This window comes from Palaemon carinicauda, chromosome 1 (genome assembly GCF_036898095.1).
Source record: "Palaemon carinicauda isolate YSFRI2023 chromosome 1, ASM3689809v2, whole genome shotgun sequence".
Classification (NCBI taxonomy): domain Eukaryota; kingdom Metazoa; phylum Arthropoda; class Malacostraca; order Decapoda; family Palaemonidae; genus Palaemon; species Palaemon carinicauda.
This window is the reverse complement of record NC_090725.1, coordinates 40,244,330-40,267,603: the sequence shown is the minus strand read 5'-3', so window position 1 is coordinate 40,267,603 and position 23,274 is coordinate 40,244,330. Positions and strand designations below refer to the sequence as shown.

The 23,274-nt window shown below is 41.1% G+C and overlaps 1 protein-coding gene across 3 annotated transcripts in view; it reads left to right on the top strand.

Moving 5' to 3' along the window:
• Nucleotides 1–23,274, top strand: part of LOC137647618 (trimeric intracellular cation channel type 1B.1) — a 97,431-nt gene that overhangs the window by 34,506 nt on the left and 39,651 nt on the right. Inside the window, exon 1 of one of the 3 annotated variants that reach the window (XR_011045589.1) lies at nt 10,249–10,531. The exons of 1 other annotated variant lie outside the window; for it this stretch is intronic. Coding sequence is in view for 1 of the 2 variants with exons in the window: in XM_068380772.1 (XP_068236873.1) it covers nt 10,411–10,531 (121 nt within the window). In the remaining variant the exon portion in view is untranslated. Of the gene's footprint in view, nt 1–10,248; nt 10,532–23,274 lie in introns of those variants that run through there. One more of the 3 variants, XM_068380772.1, reaches the window with a different exon arrangement.

Below are 23,274 nucleotides of genomic sequence, written 5' to 3'. Positions count from 1 at the left end.
AATAACATTCCTTTACATCATAATCATTACAAATTCACAAAATTTATATTTTATAATTAAGGTATAATTTTTCTTAACTAGTTAGCTATCACCCTATATCAATTAAAACTAAATTAAACTATAAAAGAATTCTGTGAAACACTTGCTGAATTAAAAAAACGTGCTCTAGATATTTCACTTTTATTTTTAATAAGAACAAAAAACATTCCTTTACATCATAATTAACACAAATTCACTAGTCTATATTTTCTAAATAATGTGTAATTTTTCTTAAAGAATTATCTATCACCAAACGTCAATTAAAAACGAAATTAAAATTATACAAGAATTATGTGAAACACTTGCAGTTTGTGGTGTTATACAGCGGCACCTCAATTTTTATATATAATTAGTAGCACATTATTGTTATTATTATTATTATTATTATTATTATTATTATTATTATTATTATTATTATTATTATTATTATTATTATTATTATTATTAGCTAATCTATAGCCCTAGTCGGTCAAGCAAGATGCTATAAACCCAAGGGCTCCAACAGGGAAAAATAGTCCAGTGAGAAAAAGAAATAAACTATGAGAAATGAATAATTGATATAACATATCTTATGATCAGTAACAACATTAAAGTAAATTTGTTATATGTTAACCTATATCAGGCTGTTGAACTTCTGAAGTTCCACATATTCAACTGCCTGAGTAAGATTGTTTCAAAATCTGATCACAGCTGGAATAAAACTTCTTTAATGATATGTAGTATTGAGCCTCATTATAAAGATGGAAAGACTGTTAGAATTAACTAAATGACGCTGTCAGAGATTAATATCTAAATCAGAAATTAGATATCTAATAGCAAATTATTGTCCAACAAATCAAGATGAGATGCAGCAGCTGAAGACTAGATAGGAGAACATAATCTAGAGAAGGCAGATTAAAAGAAAAAATCAAAACACTTCAGAAAAGACTGATCAACGAAAATCTTGCATAAACTTTCTTCATGAGCCAATTTTGTGCACTGAAGAAGAAAAAGGCCGAATGTGTTCCTCAAAGGTAAATTTGCAATCAAGAATAACACTTAGAATTTTAAAGGAGGAGTATATAGTTAAAGAAGTATTATCAATGCATGGATTGGGTGTTGAAGAGGTACTGTCCTCGACCTACTTACAATCATACCTTGAGTTTTATAAGGATTCAACTTCATACCCCATAATTTGCACAATGAACTGATTTTAGCTAGATCTCCATTAGGAAAATCCACAACCCATGTTCTACATTCAGGAGATGGATTGGTGCAAAGAGTGTATCATCATCTGCATATGCAACGAGCTTTTTTTTCTAGGCAAAACCACATAATATAAAATATGAAAAATAATGGGTCTGTAAGGACAGTGAGACAAGCGTCACCAAGATCAACTGATACTTTATTCGAATATGCACGGAAGTATATTACAAGGTGCGGACAGAAACGTAGGATGACGTTGGCGCCAAATCAGATTAAAGTGCCCGCCAAAATATATGTGTTTTCTTACACTTACAAATATATGAATTATGGGTTAACAGAAACATGTTATGAAACGATACATATATCAAAATGTAGCTCTGGTAGAGCGGAATATATATACATAGGAAACCACAGTGTGGCGAAGAGAGAATTTAAATAAATAATTAGTTTGTCGATTTTCTGGACGACGAAGGGATCGGTGTCCTTACAAGTACTCCCCCCCCCCCCAAGACATCGGGCGGCGTAGAGGGCTGATGATCAATCTTCGTATCTTTTCGGGCGTCAGAAGGTTCCTCTTGTTTTTGAACGGAGGGGCGCGCTGGCGGTTGGTGTAAGGATCTCTTCCTCGTGTCGTCGTTTGATGATTTTTCTTTCGTTGGGCGGCTTGTTTTGAGGCGGAACTCTGGGTCTGCCAGGTCCAGCGGAGGCGGTGTCGCTTCCTTCGAGAAACGCTGGTTTCACGCGGTCTATTGAGACCCAGTCCTCTTGGCCATGGACGTCGAGAAGGAAGGCTTTCGTTGTCTTTTTAATTACCCGGTAGGGACCTCGATAAGGTCTAGTCAGTGGTTGTCGATGAGCGTCGACACGGACGAAAACGTACCTGCAGTCATCCAGGCCTTTTGGCTTGAAGTGCTTGGTTCTGTCCTGGTAAGTTTTGAGACACGGCCTGAACTTCCTGGCGATGTCCCTTAGGGGATCCAGCTGCGTGTCGTCGGTTGATGAGGGAAAGAATTCTCCAGGAACTGCGAGCGCTTCCCCGTAAACTTTTCGGCGGGCGAAGGTTCGCCGTCTGCGCGAGGGGCGGTGCGAAGGCCGAGGAGTACCCAAGGAAGTCGTGATTTCCAGTCCCCGTCGGTGCAGCTCACCATCAGGGACGCCTTGAGGGCGCAGTGAGTTCTTTCGACCATGCCGTTTGCCGCGGGGTTGTATGCCGTGGTGCTGTGGAGTGTCGTCCCCATCAGGTTCGCCAAAGCGAGCCATATTTCTGAGAGGAAAGCGGGGCCTCTGTCAGTCGTGATGTCGTCAGGAACGCCAAACCTGCTCACCCAGCTTGACAGGAGGGCTTCGGCACATGCTTGAGTCGTAGCTTCGGTCATCGGCGATGCCTCCAACCACCTCGTGGAGCGATCGATGATCGTAAGTAGGTAGCGAGCGGATCCAGAAGGGGGCAATGGTCCCACGACGTCGATGTGTATATGGCCAAAACGTCTTTTTGGCTGGGGAAAATCGCCTACCCCCGATTCGGTGTGACGGCTGACCTTGCTTGACTGGCAGTTGATGCATGACTTCGCCCATTCCCGGGCGTCCTTTTTTATCCCTGGCCAGACAAACTTTTCAGATAGAAGGCGAGCGGTAGTGCGTCCTGAAGGGTGCGAAAGTCCATGGATGATATCGAATATTTTCCTTCTGCAGGAGGCTGGTACCCAGGGACGTGGGCGGCCCGTGCTGGTGTCGCAAAGAATAGTTACTCCTGCTGGTCCGAGGGGAATCGCACTTATCTTGAGCGCGGATGGCTCCGTCAGGTGATGCTGTGCTTCTCGGTCGGTGCGTTGTTCCGTTGCGAGATTGGCGGAGTCGATTCCCAGGTGGATCGCGTCAATTTCAATCCTTGAAAGGGCGTCCGCGACTGGGTTTTTCTTTCCTGGGACGTAACGTATGGTGCACCCGAATTCGGCGATTGATGCGAGATGACGTTGTTGTCGGGAGGACCATGCGTCCGTCGATTTCATGAAGACGTGTACGAGGGGTTGATGGTCCGTCACGATTGTGAAGGGGGTACCCTCCAGGATGTGCCTGAAGTGGCGGACGGCGAGGTAGACGGCGAGGAGTTCCCTATCGAAGGTGCTGTATCTTGTTTCGGCGGGTTTCAATTTCTTGCTGAAGAATGCCAGCGGTCAAGGAGAACCATCGACGAGTTGCTCAAGCACAGCCCCGCAGGCGACGTTGCTGGCGTCGGTCGTTAGTCGCAGGGGCGCGTTGTCGTCGAAATGAGCCAGGGTGGTGGCATTCGCAAGGGCATCCTTCGTCCGAGCGAATGCCTGTTGCTGGGGCAAACCCCACTCAAGTTTGTTTGCTTTTCCTTTCAGGACGTCGTCGAGGGGTGACAGGGTTTGTGCGATGTTGGGGATGAAGCGCCTGTAGTAATTGACCATTCCCAAGACTCCTGAAGTTGGCGGATGGTCGTAGGCATTGGGAACTTCCTGATGGCGTCGACCTTGGTTGTCATGGGTTTTACCCCGCGCGAGGATACGCGGTGACCAAGGAAATCCACTCCCTCCGCACCGAACGTGCATTTGTCGAAGCGTACGACTTGGCCGTTCTCCTGTAGGCGCTTTAGGATGGGGCGGACGTGTCCCCGGTGTTCCTCCTTGGTTTTCGAGAATATCAGGATGTCGTCGACGTAGCAGACGCAGAAAGGTAGGTCACCCAGAATGTTATCCATTAGTCGTTGGAAGGTCGCCCCGGCGTTGCGTAGACCGAAGGTTGAGTATGCGAAGGTGTAGGATCCGAACGGCGTTACAATGGCAGTTTTCGGGATATCTTCCGGGAATATGGGGACCTGGAAGTAAGACTTGAGGAGGTCCATTTTGGTAAAAAACTTTGCGCCGTGCAACACGTTCGTTAGGTCCTGCATGTTGGGCAGCGGGTAATGATCGGGCGTTGTGATGAGGTTGAGGTGCCTGTAGTCGCCGCAAGGTCTCCAGGACCCGTCCGGCTTTTTAACCATGTGCAGGGGTGATTCCCAGGGGCTCGATGCTTTCTTACAGATACCCATGCATTCCATGTCCTCGAAGGCGCGTTTGGCATCCTTCAGTTTCTGAGGCGGGAGGCGGCGGAATTTGGCGTGAGTGGGAGGTCCTGTCGTTGTGATGTGGTGGTAGATACCATGCTTGGACGGGGAACCTGGCGAGTGTCGGAGCTCGGGCTTGAAAACCTCGGGAAACTCTCGTAGGAGGTCGGCGTAGGGGTGCATCGTTACGGCGGATATGGACATTGTTGCAGGGCCGTGTTCTAGGGCGCGAGACTGGCAGGTTCCCGTGTCGATGAGACGTCTGTTAGCGACATCGACGAGGAGTCCATGGTGGGCGAGGAAATCTGCACCGAGGAGGGGGCGATTGACGTCGGCGATAGCGAAGGGCCAAGAATACGAACGGCCCATGATGGATATCTTGAGGGTCTTGATCCCATAGCACCGTATGGGAGATCCGTTGGCGGCGATGAGTGAGGGAGCGTTTTTGTCGGGACCACGATCTAGGTCGGACTTCGAAGGAGGGAACGTTGACTGCATTGCGCCGGTGTCCACCATGAGTCTACGGTTGGAAATGGTATCGAGGATACAGATACCAATCTTGTTTTGGTTAACTGCGGCTGCGATGGTGGCAGGTGGATGCTTCTGGCGTCTTCTAGGGAAACTGCATGGTGCTCTACATTTCTTGGCGTCACTGCCGAACTGTTGGTGGTAGAAGCACCATGCCGGGTTAGGCCTAGGGTTCGGTCGCGTCGGTTGCGGTGGTTTTTTTCTTGATAGAATGTTGATCTTGTCGTCCTCAAGGGCCATTGCCGAGGAGTCTATGGAAGAGCAGCTGCTGAAGGAAGAGAACGGAGGCGGTGTTGACGATGATGCTCCGAGGTGAGACACTTTGGAGGCCTCGTGGAGCTTCTGAGCCTTCGACAGGAGTTCGTTCATCGGGAGCGTGTCGGCGTCTGTCAATTGGGCCCTTACGTCCTGTGGTAGGCGTCGAAGAAAGATTTCGCGAGATAAGCTAATCTCACGTCGTCGGCCGTTGCTGTCTGTTTCGGGGAGCATAAGCAGGCCGGTTAGCTCGTCCCACGCCTCGACAGGAGAGGTGTCACCCATGGGCTTGCCGGCGAGGTCCAGTACTTTCTGTGCCCTTGCTGAGACAGAGGAGTAGATACCGATGAGTTTCGTTCTCAGGTCGTCGTATGAAACTTGGCCGGCCTGGGCGTCGAGCCATGGGGAAATCTTGTCGAATACTTCTTCAGGTATGGAGGTGAGAACGATGTCAGCCTTGGCGCAGGAGTCGCTGAGTCTAGCGACGCGGAAGAGTACGTCTGCTCTCAGGAACCAGGAAGCGGTGTTGTGTTGAGAAAAGGGCGGCAGTTTGACTTTGGGCGTGGAGGCGAGGCCGTTGGGTGCGATGGGCGTGTTGCTTCCTGCATCGTGGCCAGACGACGAGTCGGCGAAGAGGTGAGAAATTGATATGTCGGTTAAGCTCATCCTACTGCCTTACGTTCACCAAAGTGTGGGAGAACCAAAGGCAGGCTCGTGCCTAAGGTAACGGAGTATGTAGAAGGTAGCACGGCCGTAATAAGTCCGTTAATGGCAAAGCCAAAACCGCTGATGCTACTTTCAACTCCGGGGTCACCAGTTGTAAGGACAGTGAGACAACGGTCACCAAGATCAACTGATACTTTATTCGAATGTGCACGGAAGTATATTACAAGGTGCGGACGGAAAGGTAGGATGACGTTGGCGCCAAATCAGATTGAAGTGCCCGCCAAAATATATGTATTTTCTTACACTTACAAATATATGAATTATGGGTTAACAGAAACATGTTATGAAACGATACATATATCAAAATGTAGCTCTGGTAGAGCGGAATATATATACATAGGAAACCACAGTGTGGCGAAGAGAGAATTTAAATAAATAAGTAGTTTGTCGATTTTCTGGACGACGAAGGGATCGGTGTCCTTACAGGTCAAGCACACTACCCTGAGGAACACCAGATATCACAATCCGATATTCACTATGGTGCCTACCGGCAACTGTTGTTTGCAATCTATTATCTAAAAATTCCACAATGATGCTAAGAAAAGAACCATCCACTCCCAACTGTTTCAGTTTAAAAACAAGGACCTCGTGATTAACACAGTCAAAGGCAGCGCTAAATCAAGGCCAATCATATGAACATCCTAAACGCAATCAAGAGATTTCTATACAACAATGGAGGTTGTAAGAAGGACATCACATGCTCTGAAGCCTTTGTGAAAGTCAAATGGCAAACAAAGGAACATATGATCATACCTATTTAGATGTTTTGCAAAAAGCGTTCAGAAACTTTATATAGTATGAGATATAGAAACTGGGTATTAATTAGTAGGACTAGAGCTACCACAAACACTTTACCTGATAGATTAATTAACATTACCCATTCTCCATGTGCAAAAAGAACTTCTTGCTAACTTTACCGAAAATAACAGACAACTTAGGAGCTAAGATATCTGTGATCTTTATAAAAAAAGAAAAAAAAAAGTATGATTTGGGTCAACTCTATAGGTATCAAGGTCCATCAAGAGAATTTTCATTTCACGGGACCAAAAAGCTAAACTAGATAGTTTAGCCTTGGGAAAACGGTAATGAAAATTATCTAATCTCTCATTATTCTGCTTACTGTCAAACAAAACACTCAAAAGGGTTGCCTTTTACTTTGAACTAAGTGACAGAATCGCCTGGTTTCAGTAAAGGAGGAACTTTTAAGTCTATACCAAAGAGTGCAGACTTAAGGGTAGCCCACCACTTATGTTCCTGGGCTGTACCGGAAAGGATTACTTTTAATGTTGAATTGTATTCCTTTTCAGTTGAAGCTTATACTCAGAGCAACAAATTTAAGCTGAGTATATTTATTCCAAGTCAAATCTAAAATGTTATCTTTACAAAGATGATAAGGCCTCCTGTTTCTGCTGGTTGGGTATCACTCCAGCCATCGCAAGCCTCCCTGCCATCTGCCTCCAGTGCAACTGCATGGCCCCTTCTCAACCATCTGCACCACCCACACCCTAAGCCATCTTGAGTATCCATTCTAATGTGCGGGGTAATTTTTTCTACTACAAAGGTGTGTCTTACCAGTTATTGTTGATCGTTACTCCAACGGTTAATCGTGGAATGATCCTCTGCTGGTGCCTCTGGCTTCCTTGCATGACTGGGACATACATTTGGTTCCTGCAGTATTTTCAATGAAATAGGTTCTGATGGCAGACATGAATTTACATCCAGTGCCAGCAGACAGTTTCTTAGAGATTGGGGCATACACCACTGCCTATACCAATAGCCTTCCCTTATAGCATCTGTAGGGCTGAAGTCGCCCTCAAGACTATGACATACCTTATCACTAATAACACTGCCCCAATCGTGACCTCACCACTGATGCTTACCAACGTGCAATACTCCAATACAGGGATGCCTCCTGACAGGGAAACCCAACTTTTACGAGCAATATGTGTTTTCGGCTGTCTAATCTGAGACTCCATCAAAATTCTCCATGGCCGGTATTGCCTTACCTTACTTGGTATCAAACAAACTATGGCTGCTTGGAAAGGAGTTTTATGCAACCCCAACATTAGAAAGGTCGAGCATTGATCAAAACATACTAAGTACCAGCCACCTCTTGCAGTTGGGATCATGCAAGTATCCAAAACCTGAATGCTCCTCACCTGCGCAAATGGGACAAAATTGGCTTAGTAATTGAAGTTTGCCAGCTCGACCAATACGGGGTTAGAGTTGATGGATCAGGTCGTGTGACCTTGTGCAACAGAAATTTTTTTGTAGAAGTACATCCCTGTCCTTGTACTACCAAGCAGAATCCGCATTGAAAAATGTAGGCTCCAAAGGTTTATGGCCAGCCAATGACAAACCCAAACATTAGTCATGAACATCAGTCCATGAGAGAGGCGTAGAGGCCTCTTCTCCAGCCATGATATGGGGACCCAAGTGTCGCCCACTTATTTCAACACTTACAGTGAGGTCATGTATCCTAAACCCTGGACTAACTGGGCCCAAGGATGCTGTGCAATTGCTAGTCCACTGCAGTATAAAGGCCTCATATATGTCCTTCCACACAAATCTGTTTATGGTCTTTCTATGCCAGCCTATACACTCAAATTTTCTTCGCTCGCCAGCCCATCGTCTTCTTTTCATTCTCCTGCTTCGTTGGCAATCTTTAGGTACCCTTTCTGTTATTCAAAATGTCCATCTATTATCTGTGATTCTTGTTATATGTCCTGCCTATATACATTTCTCTTTCTTACATGTTGTTAGAATATCCTCTATTTTAGTTTGCTCTCGTATCCATGTTACTCTTTTAATGTCTTATTGTTTTTCCCATCATTATTCCTTCCATAGGTCTTTAAGTTTTAACTAACTTATTTTCTAAAGCTTTATTAAGGCTCCAAGATTCTGATGCGTAAGTTAATACGGGTAGGGCCATCTAGTTAAATACTTTTCTTTTTAGAGAAGGTTGGATTTTACTTTTCACAATCTCATTTTGTTTACCAAAAGGTTTACAACTCATGCTTATCCTTCTTTTAATTTTGGTCTCATGTCATGGGGAAACACTTATTGTCTGTTCTAAGTACGTATATTCATTAACAATCTCTAGAGGTTTGTCTGTAACCCTTATTTGTTGTCTCTGCTTTTTTTTTTCATTGAACATTATCTTAATTTTGCTCATATTCATTTTTAGTACCACATTTTTGCTTTCTCTACTCAAATCTTGTATCACATTTTTTTTCAATCCCTTCAATAATTCACTGAATAGAACCATGTCATCTGCAAATCTTGAGTTGCTAAGGTATATCACATTAAAGTTAATTCCTACATTTAGATTTTCACTTCACCCTTAATAGTTTTTTTGCTTCACCGTTTATTTTCTGCAGTGGACAGCTTTCCTTGATGTAGTATTTTGCTTTTTTCAATTATGGTTGCAACTTAGCTTTTAATAACAATCGGTTTAGCGTCTGGATTCTACGACTCGATGGAGAATATCTGGTCCCCGAGGATATACTTTTATGTTTAAATGGTATAAAAGCAACATATCGGGAATGCCTAGTCTGAGTATGGCACTGGATTTCCCCTGGTTCATGTTTCCTGTCATTGCCAGCCATTCTGTCTTAATTAAATATAAAAGAAGACGGATTGATTTTGGGTATATTGCGAGAGTTCAAAACCTAGTAGGATGCAATCTAAGTACATTTTTATCTAGCATTCTTAATACTTGATAATTAGATGGTAACCAAACTGATGTCTAAATCAGCGATAGGCGCAAGGGCTTCAGTAACATAGTGAGGGGAAGGAAATTTGGGTATCAAAATTATGACACACAAATTTCTGTTAAAATGGAATAATGCACACAAGTAAGTTTATTTTATGATGCAAAATCCATTGTGATAAAATATCTTTTAGAAATTTTACGACTATTTTTCAAAGGTGAAGATTTTGAGAACAAATGTATTTTATTTTGCAAGATGGCTGTTTATGAGAATCTTTCTCTAATAAATGCCGCTAAACATCTTTTAAGCTGCGCTAGCTAACCAGATACTCCTTTGATAAAGTAAACATGAGGTGATCATTTAGCTGGGTAATTGATTATGATTGTATTTAACTTGAACACTGAACACTAATATGTAATGTTTAATAAAATACATTATGGACATTTTATGTCATAAATTTTAATAATAACATTCAAAAGTAATGACTTTCCCGCTTTCTTAAAAGTTTATTTTTATCGTCTGCTTTCGTGCGCATGCGTTTCCACAGCAAGTTACTAAATGTTGTTATTATATGTTAATTTAATCTACTGATTATTCGGTTGTTTAAAAAGATACTAAAGATGTAAATAATCATGGCAATATCATCTTGCTAATTACTACAGAGCAATATTGCTGATTAAATAAGTAAATAATATTAACAACTGGCACCTCTTCGCGTCGTCTGCCAGGAGGTCTATTCTGAAGAGACTGGCAGAGATATCTGGTTCCTTTCGACGGGAACTTTCTCTCACTTACCCCTCTCGTCTAACTTTTTTAATTCGTGGGTGTCCAGACTCGAAAATAAACGGTAATAGACGTCAAGGGACGAGGAGGATACTATAAAAACCATCCATCATGGATCCCGAAGCCTTCCTAGAGATGGCCAACCAGGTCACCAAATTAAAAATGTACCCGTACTTTGACATCGCTCACTGTGCTATCTGCTGTCTTTACGTGAGAGAAGATTTGGCCACCGGTAAGTCATTTCATGGCATTTGTTTGACATGTTCATTAATTTAATGTTCTGTAATAACTAACTCTGTTTTTGGATCGTCCTGTAGTCGCGTGTGATCACCGTAGCGCGAATGACAAAGGCAACCTTTTATCCTTATTTATAGCTATTTTACCCTTTATTATGTGCATTTTTACAGTATTTGTATTATATTCTCTGTTATTAAATTTTCCGTAATCACTAATTCTGTATTTGGATGTTTATGTGGTCTGGTCATGATCACTGTAATGCAAATAACAAAGGAAACTTTTTATCCCTTTTTATGGCTATTTTATCAAGTTTGCTTTCTAACTAAATAGATAATGTTATCAAGGTATGCTACGGTTTAATTCTTTGTTGTTAGAATGCAAACTAGCCCTAAATAGATAAGTTAGTTAAAATAAGTAGGGCCCATTTAGCTTGAGGCTATTTGGGTGTCATTAATTCATTCAGGCTAGTGAAAGTGGTCTACCTTGGCTAGTTTGACAGGTTTCTGTCGAAAGGGTTAGCTGGCCAAATGTCAGAGTGTAGTAGAGAATTGTATAAACTATACAGTATGGCACAAAGCAAATTGAATATTGACTTCCCTATTGTCTTACTTGTTTGAAAATCTAGTATATACTGTACACTTACCAGACTTTCAATTGCTGTAGTATTATGATTACAAAGGGAAAATAAAGGTTTTCATTCCAGTATCATCTAAATAGTTTAGAAATTTGAAGAATTTATTTTTTTATATAAATATATATATATATATATATATATATATATATATATATATATTATATATTTATATATATATATATATATATATATATATATATATATATATATATATATATATATATATATATATGACTACCACTAGGCTGGTTTGCTATGAGCTATAATCTGCATTGGTCAGCATGGTGATAAAAACTGGCCAAACCCTAGACAAAAGGACATGTTTGAGGCCTTTGTCCTGCAGCGGACTAGAAATAGCTACATTTGTTGTTGTGTGTATATATATGTGTATATATATGTATATACATATATATATATATATATATATATATATATATATATATATATATATATATATATATATATATATATATATATGTATTAATGCCTCAAGTATTTTTAATGTCTTTCTATAAGTAGATTAGGACAGTATAAGGATAATTTTTGGTATATTTTAGAATTTGTTCATGATGTTCTTTGTGGCTTAGCAATATTTATTCCTGTTTTGTGCTCTTCTTTAGTGATTGTATAGTAAATATTTGATGAATTTATAGAACACGAGAAAACATTTTTAAGGAAAAAACTTTTACTACAGTAAATGATGTGGTTTCAACAAATTTGACCTTTATTTCCACTGCAAATAAGCTGTTCTACTGTTATGGACCCCCTCTTCCCCATGGACACAGGTGGTAATTTGGGTGTGTAAAAACAGAACAAAACATGAATATTTAACACTTTTGAGGTTTGAAAAAGGGTACAAAACCTAACAAACCCACCTAACCTAACCTAGTAGTTCCCAGGTCACAACCCCTAGCCTTTCCCCCCTAGGCTTGCCCCCCCAGACCCTACTTCCTAGGTCACAAACTAAATGTAAATCACAAATGAATCCTTACATTATGATTAAGTAAATAACAAATAATTCCCTACTTTATGATTGACACCTACGTCTCTTGTCTTGGCAATCTTTACAGAAGCATTGCATTAGATGTGCTGGTCTTCCCTTAAAACTAAGTTAGAATTGCACTTGGGACACTAATCTTTTAGGGATAATGCAATGAGCTTTTAGAAATTTATTCACTACACTAGGAGTACTGTGAAACTTGGCTATAGCATCAAAATAGCCAAAATAGCAGGCATTACCCTAAATTCTGGGAGATTATCCTAAATTCGGGGGTAATATCCTAAATTTGGGGAAATTATGCTTAATTTGGGGAAAATACTCTTAAATTCGTTGGACTCCATGACTAACATTCAACACATATCACAACTATAAATGAACTGAATGCCAGTTTTTTCCATTATTCGAAGTATTCAGTCAAACACGGATACCAGTGGACGTTAAGCGGTAACTGTATTACTACGCTAAAATCCTTGTAAAATTTGGTTGTCGACTTAAATCGTTCATAATTGGTTATGAAACCATGATTTCTAATGATGTCACAGCTCTCAGCCAATAAACTGTAATTGGAACTGATGGTGCTTGCGTAAGAAAGTTAGTTAAAGAGCTCATTAAAATTTAACATCTTCGTAGAGGAAATGTCTCTCCTGACTTGAAAAAATTTGAGTTAAAAACTCACCAACCTTGATTCCACCTTATTTAATCTCTCATATAAAAACTACTTTTTATATAGCCTTTCACATGCTCTTTCAATTTAGGTGATTATTTTTCTTTTATAACGAGTGCATCATGCTTCTGAAATTTTACCTAGGATCACCCATATTTTGCGCAATTTTTCGTGGATTTATTGTGTGTCCCAGAGAATAATGTATAGAGAAGTAAAGGTTAGTTTTACCATTATTTATCGATTCACCAGTAAATTTTCCCCACCCAAAAACCCCTAGTTCCCACTGAGTGGCCCCCATTACCATATTATTATTATTATTATTACAGTACTTGCTAAGCTACAACCTTAGTTGGAAAAGCAGGATGCTATAAGTCTGAGGAAAATAGAGGAAGAGAAGTAGAATAGCTTGCCTGAGTGTACTCTCAAGCAAGAGAACTCTAACTAACCCAAGACAGTGGAAGACCATGGTACAGAGGTTATGGAACTACCCACGACTAGAGAACAAAGGTTTGATTTTGGAGTGTCCTTCTCCTAGAAGAGCTGCTTACCATAGCTAAAGAGTCTCTTCTACCTTTAAAATGAAGAAAGTAACCACTGAAAGATTACAGTGCAGTAGTTAACCCCTTGAGTGAAGAAGAATTTTTTGGTAAGCTCAGTGTTGTTAGGTGTATGAGGACAGAGGACAATATGTAAAGAATAGGCCGGACTATTCAGGTTATCTGTAGGCAAAGGGAAAATGACCTGTAACCAGAGAGAAGGATCTAATGTAGTATTGTCTGGCCATTCAAAGAACCCCATAACACTCTAGCGGTAGTATCTCAACGGGTGGCTGGTGCCATGGCCAACCTATTACTTTACAAGAGTTAAGAAAACCAGATGTGCACGGTCCGTGTAAACAAATCGTGTTGGGCTGTCTTATCTAGGAATTCCGTGTTTTGTCTGATTAGGGTTTTACAAATACTGATCCTATTTGTGTAGCCTACTTGAAAATAAGAAATGGTCAAGTGTCATTGAGAAGAGAAACTGTCGCCTAAACTCGCTCACTTCCCATGTAACATCTATGTGCCCAGTAGGCTTCAACTTCCTGAGATGGGAGGAACTTGGACATAATCGTTAAGATCTAATTGATATTTCGAAACATTCATGAGCCCTTCATTGTTAATCACTATTTACCTTTGAGGCCTAATCTCATCCTTCATTTACAGTTAGGTAACTCAGAACTAACCAGTAGTTACTAGAGAGATTAAGCCTATCTTGTTTAATTTGAGAATCTATTGAAGTTTATTTGGACTACCTTTTTAATTGTAGCTTAGTCTATATGTATCTTAATGTAACATGGCGATCAATTTCATGTTCAATCAAGCAGTTGTAACATTAATATATAGCTAATTTTTATTTAGACTGGAATGTGCTTACACATTGTACTAGGATTTAGCCTAGTCTACATAACGATTTGTTGCAAGAGTTATTCTACTTCATAGAGTAACTTCTTATTATCTGTGTATAGACCAGCTCAATAGGAGACAAATTTAACTCGTGGGGTTGGTAGATCTCCTTCCCTTTTATAGTAATAATAATTTATTATCTGTGGAAAGCATGTTAAGGCCGGTAGCCTTGGATATTGCTTTTAAGTTTATAAACTGTATTGTTTTGTTTATTATATGTTGGCATGATTAACTCAGTATTTTGTCATCGCATAGCCTACTCTTATTAGTATAAGAATTTCATAAGCTCCACTTTGGAGAAACAAGATTTTGTCTGTAGGATTCTAGAATTTAATGCTTTTCACAAACATCGATTGCAGAAAACTTAAAATAAGCATTTTGGAAGTGAAGTGCTTCATATCTACAATGTCATCTCAGGATGCGATGACCTGGCTCATTTTGCTTAATTATGTACCCCTCTGGTACTATATCCTACCTCAGTCTAACCTCATAAAATTCAGGCTTTGGTATAGTCATTATTAGCTTCAGTTACCATTGGGCCCCTCTGATGAATGGGTTTTGTCCTACTTTTTGGGTTGTAACTTCTATTAAACTACATGTAATTGATATGATTCCTTTTCAAGACGTTGGAACTTAGCTGGCCTTTTCTTTGCGAACTCCTCCCTACCCAGGATTTTTTGGTGATTAACACTGATTAACCTAACCTTACCTAGCGTAGCCTTTAGATATCTGGAATCAGTACATCTTAATCTATTGCTGTAACCTTTTAAATTACCCCTTTGTTACTGCTTTTGACATTTGTCAAAAAAAATTAAGATATGCTATGAAGTAGCGTAGCTTGTACAAGAAAGTCATTTTAGGTGTTAGCCTTGGAAGATGCTCCTATCAGTGTATTATTTTCATGAAAACTGCCTTAATTAAGCCATAGATGATGCTTTGCCCAAATCCTGACTGTACATAATCTCTTCAATGTCATCTTCATCATCTCTTCATAGTGAAAATGTTTTAAAACAAAAAATATGATTTAGCCTTTTAATTAGCCTTTACTGTACAGTACTTGCATAATATCTCCGTGTTTGTAAAACTCATACTGAATATTCAAAGATGTATTTGCAGAATGTACTAAATGAGGCCAGGTAGCTACTGTACTGTACCCGCATTTTGGTGGCAAGAGATTTTTATACTAGGTTTTTTAAATATTAAACTTAGCCGGTGAATATATAATAGCTGACGTCTCCGACGGCTCGACAGAATCCAGAAACTCGCGAGCGATCGCCATGAAGGTAGCGGGTGTGCCCACCAGCGCCAACTATCGGCCAGATACCGCATATACATGTAAACAGCTCCAGTTCTTCTCTGTCGGTTTCATCGACAAGTCGATTCCACTCACTATTATGACCTCGAGTTTTCTACCGAATTGGTGAAGTACTTGGTTTTGGTTTTATTGCTTTCGCCGTGTTGGATTATTCAATACTATCCTCAAAAGAAATGCTTTTGAAAGGAGAGTAAAAGTGTTTTGCCCTTGCTCTTTTATCTCTAGTTTTTTCCATAGAGTAAAGATGGCCGACCCTTCCCTTAGTGTACGGAAGTGTGTTTTAGGCTTTTAGCAATTATCTTATCACGTTATAAATTGTTGTTGTTAATTATAGATTTTCCTCTATATATTTTATATCTCACCCGCCTTTATTAGGCCTCTTCGATTAGCTTTCCATTTATACTAAACATCAAGATAAATTTTATGTTTTGTTTATATGCGGCCTTACCTATTCCTCCCCTAGTCCGAGAGTAGGCGGTCCTAACTTGGAAACCGAAGTTAAACAACGTTGAGCCCATTCAACTTTTATTTTCGTTAAGTTTAAATCATTTGCTCTGTAAGAGTTATGAAATGATTTTTTTTTTAGTAGATATTTTATGAAAGATTTTCTTTGAATAGTCTTCGTGCTGTTTCAAAGATGAACTAACATTTGGTTTATTTATGCTACGCAGTTTGCGCTCTATCGTTACGATAGAGAAAGAGAGAATCACGGTTTCACTTTGCAGAAAGAGTAAATCGATTTTGACGTTTTGTTCATTCTTCTTTCAAACTGAAGTGTTTTATACTGTATACTAATTTAAAGGAACTTGTTAATTTTCAATTTCTTAGTCCTTTCAGTTTTTTCCTTTGGTCAAATAACCTGTTTATTGACGAAGGGTGAGTGGGCATTTCTCTTCTGTGTGAAATCAAGAGAGAGAGAGAGAGAGAGAGGAAGAGAGAACGATCCGATCTTTATTCTCGTCCCAAGTAAGGAGTTTGGGAGCGAGTAACGTTGTTCTCGATTCAGTTTTTTACTCTCGTCCCAAGTCTCTGTACGGGGAGAAAGGATAAAACTTTTTTAGTTTTTTATTCTCGTCTCAAGGCACTGTACGGTGAGAGATTGAAAACGTAGTCTTTAATGAACTAGTGTTTAGTCTCCTCCTCAGTCACTGATCCTTTTTAACTTTATATACTGTATTTCCGTTTTATTCGATATATACAGTATGTTTACTGATTTTTGCTTGTACTAATGTGCTTACATTATACGACTCATTTCGCAATTATAACCTTTTGATGTAAGGGAGAATTGCGTGCTTCAGGTAGAAATCAGTTTTATTCATGCCTAATGTGAAATTATTGAAAAATACGATATCAGTGAAGTAAGTGCAAAAACAGAAAATCGTAGTGATAAAGTGATAATTGCGCAAAGTGTTTTTTAGTGTTGCGACCGAGGGTTCGTCTGTTCGTGCTTGTCGTTCACCTAGTCCGAGACCTCTTTCAGGCTCCCATGCTCCAGGGAGAAGTAATGTCGTAGGACTTATGGGGACGAGAGGCTTTAACCAACGAACAAACGTTCCCTCTATGGTATCGGGCGTGTCTCGCAAGATCGCCCCTACCATAAGACGAGCGAGGCTGTTTTCTCCTCGTCATCCGAAGGCTTCTCGCAAAAGAAACCTTGGAGCAAAGTTTCTAGACCCTTAAAGCGGAAGTCAGTCCCTTCAGGACAGGTCCAGCGTCCTGGCTGTAGCCATGGGGACAGCTCTGACCCTTTGCAGTCGTCGGAAGACGGTTCGCCTATTAAACGCAAGCGTAACACGGGGTCCGAGGGTCGCGGTAAAGGCAATGTTTTGCCAACACAAACGTTTTCGTCGTCTCGGCCCGTTCCGACTCCCGTTGATCCTAAATGGGTTGTCCTGCAGGACATGCAGACTAAGCTTGCCTCCCTTATGGAGAAGTATGACGTTGAGCAGGTTCACGATGAACCTTCGCTTTCGAGTCGCCGTTACACTAAACGAGACTCTGGCCGTCAGCCGCCCAAACGAGCATTTACTCGTCCTTTTGACGTTATGTAACGTGATGTCGGTAGTTTGTCACGTCAGTCATGTGACTTGGATCCTCACTCACTGCAGTCCTGTGTTGACTTTCAGCCGCTGCCGCAGCCTCGTGTTGACATTCAGCCACTGCCGCAGTCTCGTGTTGACGTTCAGGACGTTCGCCAACCAGCTCAGTTGCCTTGTTTTGACGTTGAGCGTCAAGCACCGCAGTCAAGGGTTGTTTTGACTGCTCAGTCTAGGCAGTCAAGGCAGTCTCGACTTAACGTCGAGCGTCCATCAACTCCTGTTGTTGTTACTGGTCAGTCCTTTCAGCAGCGACATGACGTCGCTTCCTTGACTGCTACTGCTGCTCTTTTGCGTGTGGACTTTGCCTGTCAAGCATTGCCACCGCGGCAGGTCTCTCCTTTTCATGAGACTCGGCAATTGTCGGACGAGGTTCCTTCAGATGAGGAAGTTGCTGATCCCCCTCCTACTGATATTCCCTTGGGGACTTTGTCAGACGGAGAGGAGCCTAAAGCTGCTCAGCCCTCTATGGACTTTAAATAAATCATGCTGATTTTTAAGGATCTTTGTCCGGACCATTTTGTAACTGCTGCTCCTCGTTCGCCTAAACGTCAGAGTTTACACTAGGCCTAGCTACTTCGAAGCCGTTGTTTTCTAAGCTAGTGCTCTCTCGCTCTTCTAAGAGAGCTTTACGTTTGCTAGGCGACTGGTTGATCACCAGGAGGAGTTTGGGGGAGACAGCCTTTGCTTTCCCTCCTTTTATACTGGCTTATAGACCGAGCGTCTGGTATGACACGGGAGAAGTTCTCGGCTTGGGAGTTCCTGCCTCTGCCCAGAGAGACTTCTCAAGCCTCATAGACTCTCCCCGGCGCCTGGCCATGAGACGCTCCAAGATTTTATGGTCGGCTTCAGAGATAGACCATCTCCTGTTAGGAGTTTTTCGAGCGTTTGAAGTTTTGCTGTACAATTATGTCATGCATGAACAAGGCTATCAGGGATGGCTCCAATGATCTGACAGCCACGTTCTCTGCAGGAACAAGACTATCAGGGATGGCTCCAATGATCTGGCAGCCACGTTCACTGCAGGAGTACTTAAGATGTAAGTGCGCTCAATGTGTTCATTGTCAAGACAGACTTCACGATGAAGACTACCAAGCTGTCTTGACAGCATTAAGGGAAGGCGACTGGATGGTCTCTCTCGACCTTCAGGATGCATACTTCCACATCCCGATTCATCCAAACTTTCAACTACATCTGAGGTTTGTGGACAGGAAAGTAATGTACCACTGTCGAGCACTGTACTCCGACCTCATTCCTGCTCCTCTTGTTTTTACAAGGCCCTTGCAAAATGTAGCAAGCTTTCTACATTTTTTGAGGATTCAGAGCCTCCCTTTATTTCGACGACTGGCTAATCAGGGCTTCGTCATTATATCGCTGTTTGGAGAGCCTCTAATGGACATTAGACCTAACCAAGGAGCTAGGTCTCATAGTGAACGTAGAGAAGTCGTAACTTACAGTACCCCATCCCAGACTATTCTTTTTTTGGGAATGGAGATACAGTGTCTGATTTTTCGGCCCTTTTCGTCTCCCGCAAAAATGGAACAAGCTCTGTTAAAAGTCCTTCACTTGCAAGAGGAAAACAGTTGCTCTGTAAGAGTTTGAACTAGCCTCGTGGGAACTCTTTCATCGCTGGAGTAGTTTATCTCTCTGGGGAGACTCAACCTATGCCCTTTCCGATTTCACCTAAAACATTGGAACAAGGAGAAGGGCTTAGTGAGTATCTCTTTCCCAATCTCCAACTCAGTCTAGACATGTCTGACTTGGTGGGACAGCAACATCAGACTTCGAGAAGGTCTTTCTCTTGCGATCAAGAACCCAAACCATGTGTTGTTTTCAGATGCATCGGATTTGGGTTAGGGAGCTCCACTGGACAGTCTGGAAGGCTCAGGTCTTTGATCCACGGATCAGAAGGAACTCCATTTAAGGCAGTAACATCTCTCCTTTGGCAAGATTTGTGCAAGGAAATGAATGTCTTGGCGGACGGCCTCAGCAGAAGAGGACAAGTCATCTCCATGGAGTGGACGTTGCATAAGACTGTGTGCGAGAAGCTATGGATGACATGGGTCAACCCACCATAGATCTTTTTGCGACTCTCTCTGATAAAGAGGCTCTCGACTTACTGCTTTCCAGTTCCAGATCCAGAGGCAGCCCACATAGACGCTTTCCTGCTGGACTGGTCTCACCTGGACGTTTATGCCTTTCCACCTTTCAAGATCCTAGACAAGGTGCTGCAGAAGTTCACCTCTCACGAAGGGACCAGGTTGACATTGGTTGCTCCACTCTGGCCCGCGAGAGAGTGGTTCACAGGGGTACTTCTATGGCTAGTAGACATTCCAAGAAGTTTACCGTTACGGATGGATCTCCTGCGTCAGCCTCACGTAAAGAGATTTCATCAAAGCCTCCCCGCGCTTCGTCTAACTGCCTTCAGACTATCGAAAGACTCTCTAGAGCTCGAGGGTTTTCGAAGGAGGCAGCTAGACCGATCGCGAGGGCTAGAAGATCCTCTACCATCAGGATTTATCAATCTAAATGGGAGGTATTTAGAGACTGGTGCAAGTCCTCCTCTATTTCCTCTTCCAGTACCTCTGTAGCGCAGATTGCAGATTTTCTGCTTGATCTGAGAAATGGTCGCTCCCTTTCTGCTTCTACCATTAAAGGCTACAGAAGCATGTTAGCTTCTGTTTTTAGGCATAGAAATTTGGTTCTGTCTAATAATAAAGATCTTCAAGACCTCCTTAAGTCTTTCGAGACTTCCAAGGAGCGTCAAATTTCTACTCCTGCTTGGAACTTGGACGTGGTCCTGCAGTTCCTTATGTCAGACAGGTTTGAACCGTTGAATTCAGCCTCCCTAAAGGAACTTACCCTCAAGACTTTTTTTTTTAGTGAGCTTGGCTTCTGCGAAAAGAGTTAGTGAGATACATGCTTTTAGCCAGAATATCGGCTTCTCCGCTAATAAAGCAGTTTGCTCGGTTCAGCTTGGTTTTTTGGCCAAAAATGAACTTCCGTCTCGTCTATGGCCTAAATCGTTTGAACTTCCCAGTCTATCTGAGATTGTTGGGAATGAAGTCGAAAGAGTTCTGTGCCCAGTTAGAGCTCTTAGATTTTATTTAACTAGAACCAAACCCCTGCGAGGTAATTCAGAGGCTTTATGGTGCTCGGTTAAAAAGCCCTCTTTGCCTATGTCAAAGAATGCGTTGTCTTATTTTATTAGACTATTGATTAGAGAGGCGCACTCTCATTTAAGTGAAAAGGATGTAAATTTGCTTAAAGTTGAAGCTCATGAAGTTAGAGCGGTTGCAACTTCAGTAGCGTTCAAACAAAATAGATCCCTTAGAAGCATTATGGACGCGACCTTTTGGAGAAGCAAGTCGGTATTCGCGTCATTTTACTTAAAATACAGTATGTCCAGACTCTTTATGAGGACTGCTACACACTGGGTCCATTCGTTACAGCGAGTGCAGTAGTGGGTAAGGGTTCTACCACTACATTCCCTTAATTCCAATATCCTTTTAATCTTCTCTTGAAATGTTTTTAATTGGGTTGTACGGAAGGCTAAGAAGCCTTTCGCATCCTTTTTGATTTGGCGGGTGGTCAAATGTCATTTCTTGAGAGCGCCCAGATTAAGGGTTTTGATGAGGTCCTGTTGTATGGGTTGTCGCCCTGGATACTTCAGCTCCTGGGAGTCTTTCAGCATCCTAAGAGGATGGCTGGGCTTCGTGAGGAAAGCGGACTAACAAGGCAGAGTAATCGTTAGAGTCGGCTTCCTTACCAGGTATCTATATTTAGTTGGGTTTTGTTATGATATAACTGTCAAAAACTCTAAGCATATACTCCGTAAACTGTATTAATACTGGTCTCTACCCAACACCATGGGTGTGAATCAGCTATTATATATTCACCGGCTAAGTTTAATATTTAAAAATGATATTTTGATTATAAAATAAATTTTTGAATATACTTACCCGGTGAATATATAAATTAAAGGCCCCCCCTTCCTCCCCGATAGAGACCCAGCGGGATGAGAAGAACTGGAGCTGTTTACATGTATATGCGGTATCTGGCCGATAGTTGGCGCTGGTGGGCACACCCGCTACCTTCATGGCGATCGCTCGCGAGTTTTTGGATTCTGTCGAGCCGTCGGAGACGTCAGCTATTATATATTCACAGGGTAAGTATATTCAAAAATTTATTTTATAATCAAAATATCATTTTTATTTATTTTTCAATAGTTTATCATGGGTTGGTACAATATAATTTGTAAAAAAACAAAATTAAAGTTTGTTTTTATTAAGGTAAACTAGTCTGTTGTTGGTACATCTTAAGAAAGGTACAAAGCATACCATTCTGGTAAAGGATTAACGTGATGTGTTAGGCCTTTAGCCTTTTATTTTCTTATCAGATAATGAAGGAATGCAAGACTACGTAGTTTATTGATTTTTGTGAGGTTTTGTGTATACTTTGATAAGAGGATTATCAACCCAACCCTACATTCCTTTAACTTCTTAGGCCTTGTGTATTAATTACTTTATTGTCTCATTGATTAATTGTTGTGTACTGTATGGGGTTAACAAATCTGAAGACTAAAGATTTTAAATATAAGTTGGCTTTATAATTGTAAGTTGTATTTAAGTTTTTATCAGTTTCATATGAAGGAAATGCATGAAGTTTTTTTTTTTTGTAGGTTTTTATGTTAATTGCTAATTCTTGTTATTTAGTGGTAAGTAACCTATTTCCTAGAATAAAAATGTAAGTAAACTACAATATCTAAATTTGATAGGCCATTATTATGTCATGTCAGATCTAAATTCCAGAGTGAAATTATAAATGATACAGTTACTGATTAAAGAATATAGGCACCGGTACCTTAACTAGGTAGCCTAATGTAACTCAGAAGTGAGTCATGTTGAAGTTACTTTACGGGTAACATAACACAGTCACAATTTATAGCCACTCTTCACAGCAGTGTTTTGACATTTAACATTTCTAATCAAGACTATGTTCTAATCAAACAGTGTAGGTAGATATTTTATCATTGTGATATTTTGATTGCTATTTGTTGCGTTGTTTCTGATGACAGATTTAAAAAGAAAATTGGTATAATAGAATGACAAGGTTCATATTTTGAATAATTAGTTTAGGATTACCTATTTTGTTCCTAAGTAGTAAAGTAGTGATATTTTTAGTATCATTTATTCGTTGTCCCGTCGAATATTCTACGAGGCATGAATAGGATGGATTTGGTACAGCTTCATTAGTCCACCTCTGTTGTTTGGCTCCCCTTCATGTTTATGTAATTGCTGGCATTGACTGTATGGCATCTTTAATAGGCTACTCCTCAGTGTTTATTAATGAGACATCTCCTTTTTTCAGTACTGCATAGATATTTAGTTATTAATCTCTCTCTCTCTCTCTCTCTCTCTCTCTCTCTCTCTCTCTCTCTCTCTCTCTCTCTCTCTCTCTCTCTCTCTCTCTCTCTCTCATTTTCTGTGTCTTGTGCATTCTCTACTGTATTCAACTTCCTGTCTAGTGCAAATCTTTGTCTATGTCCTTTTTCCATGAATTATTGTAACTTGGTTAGTAATTC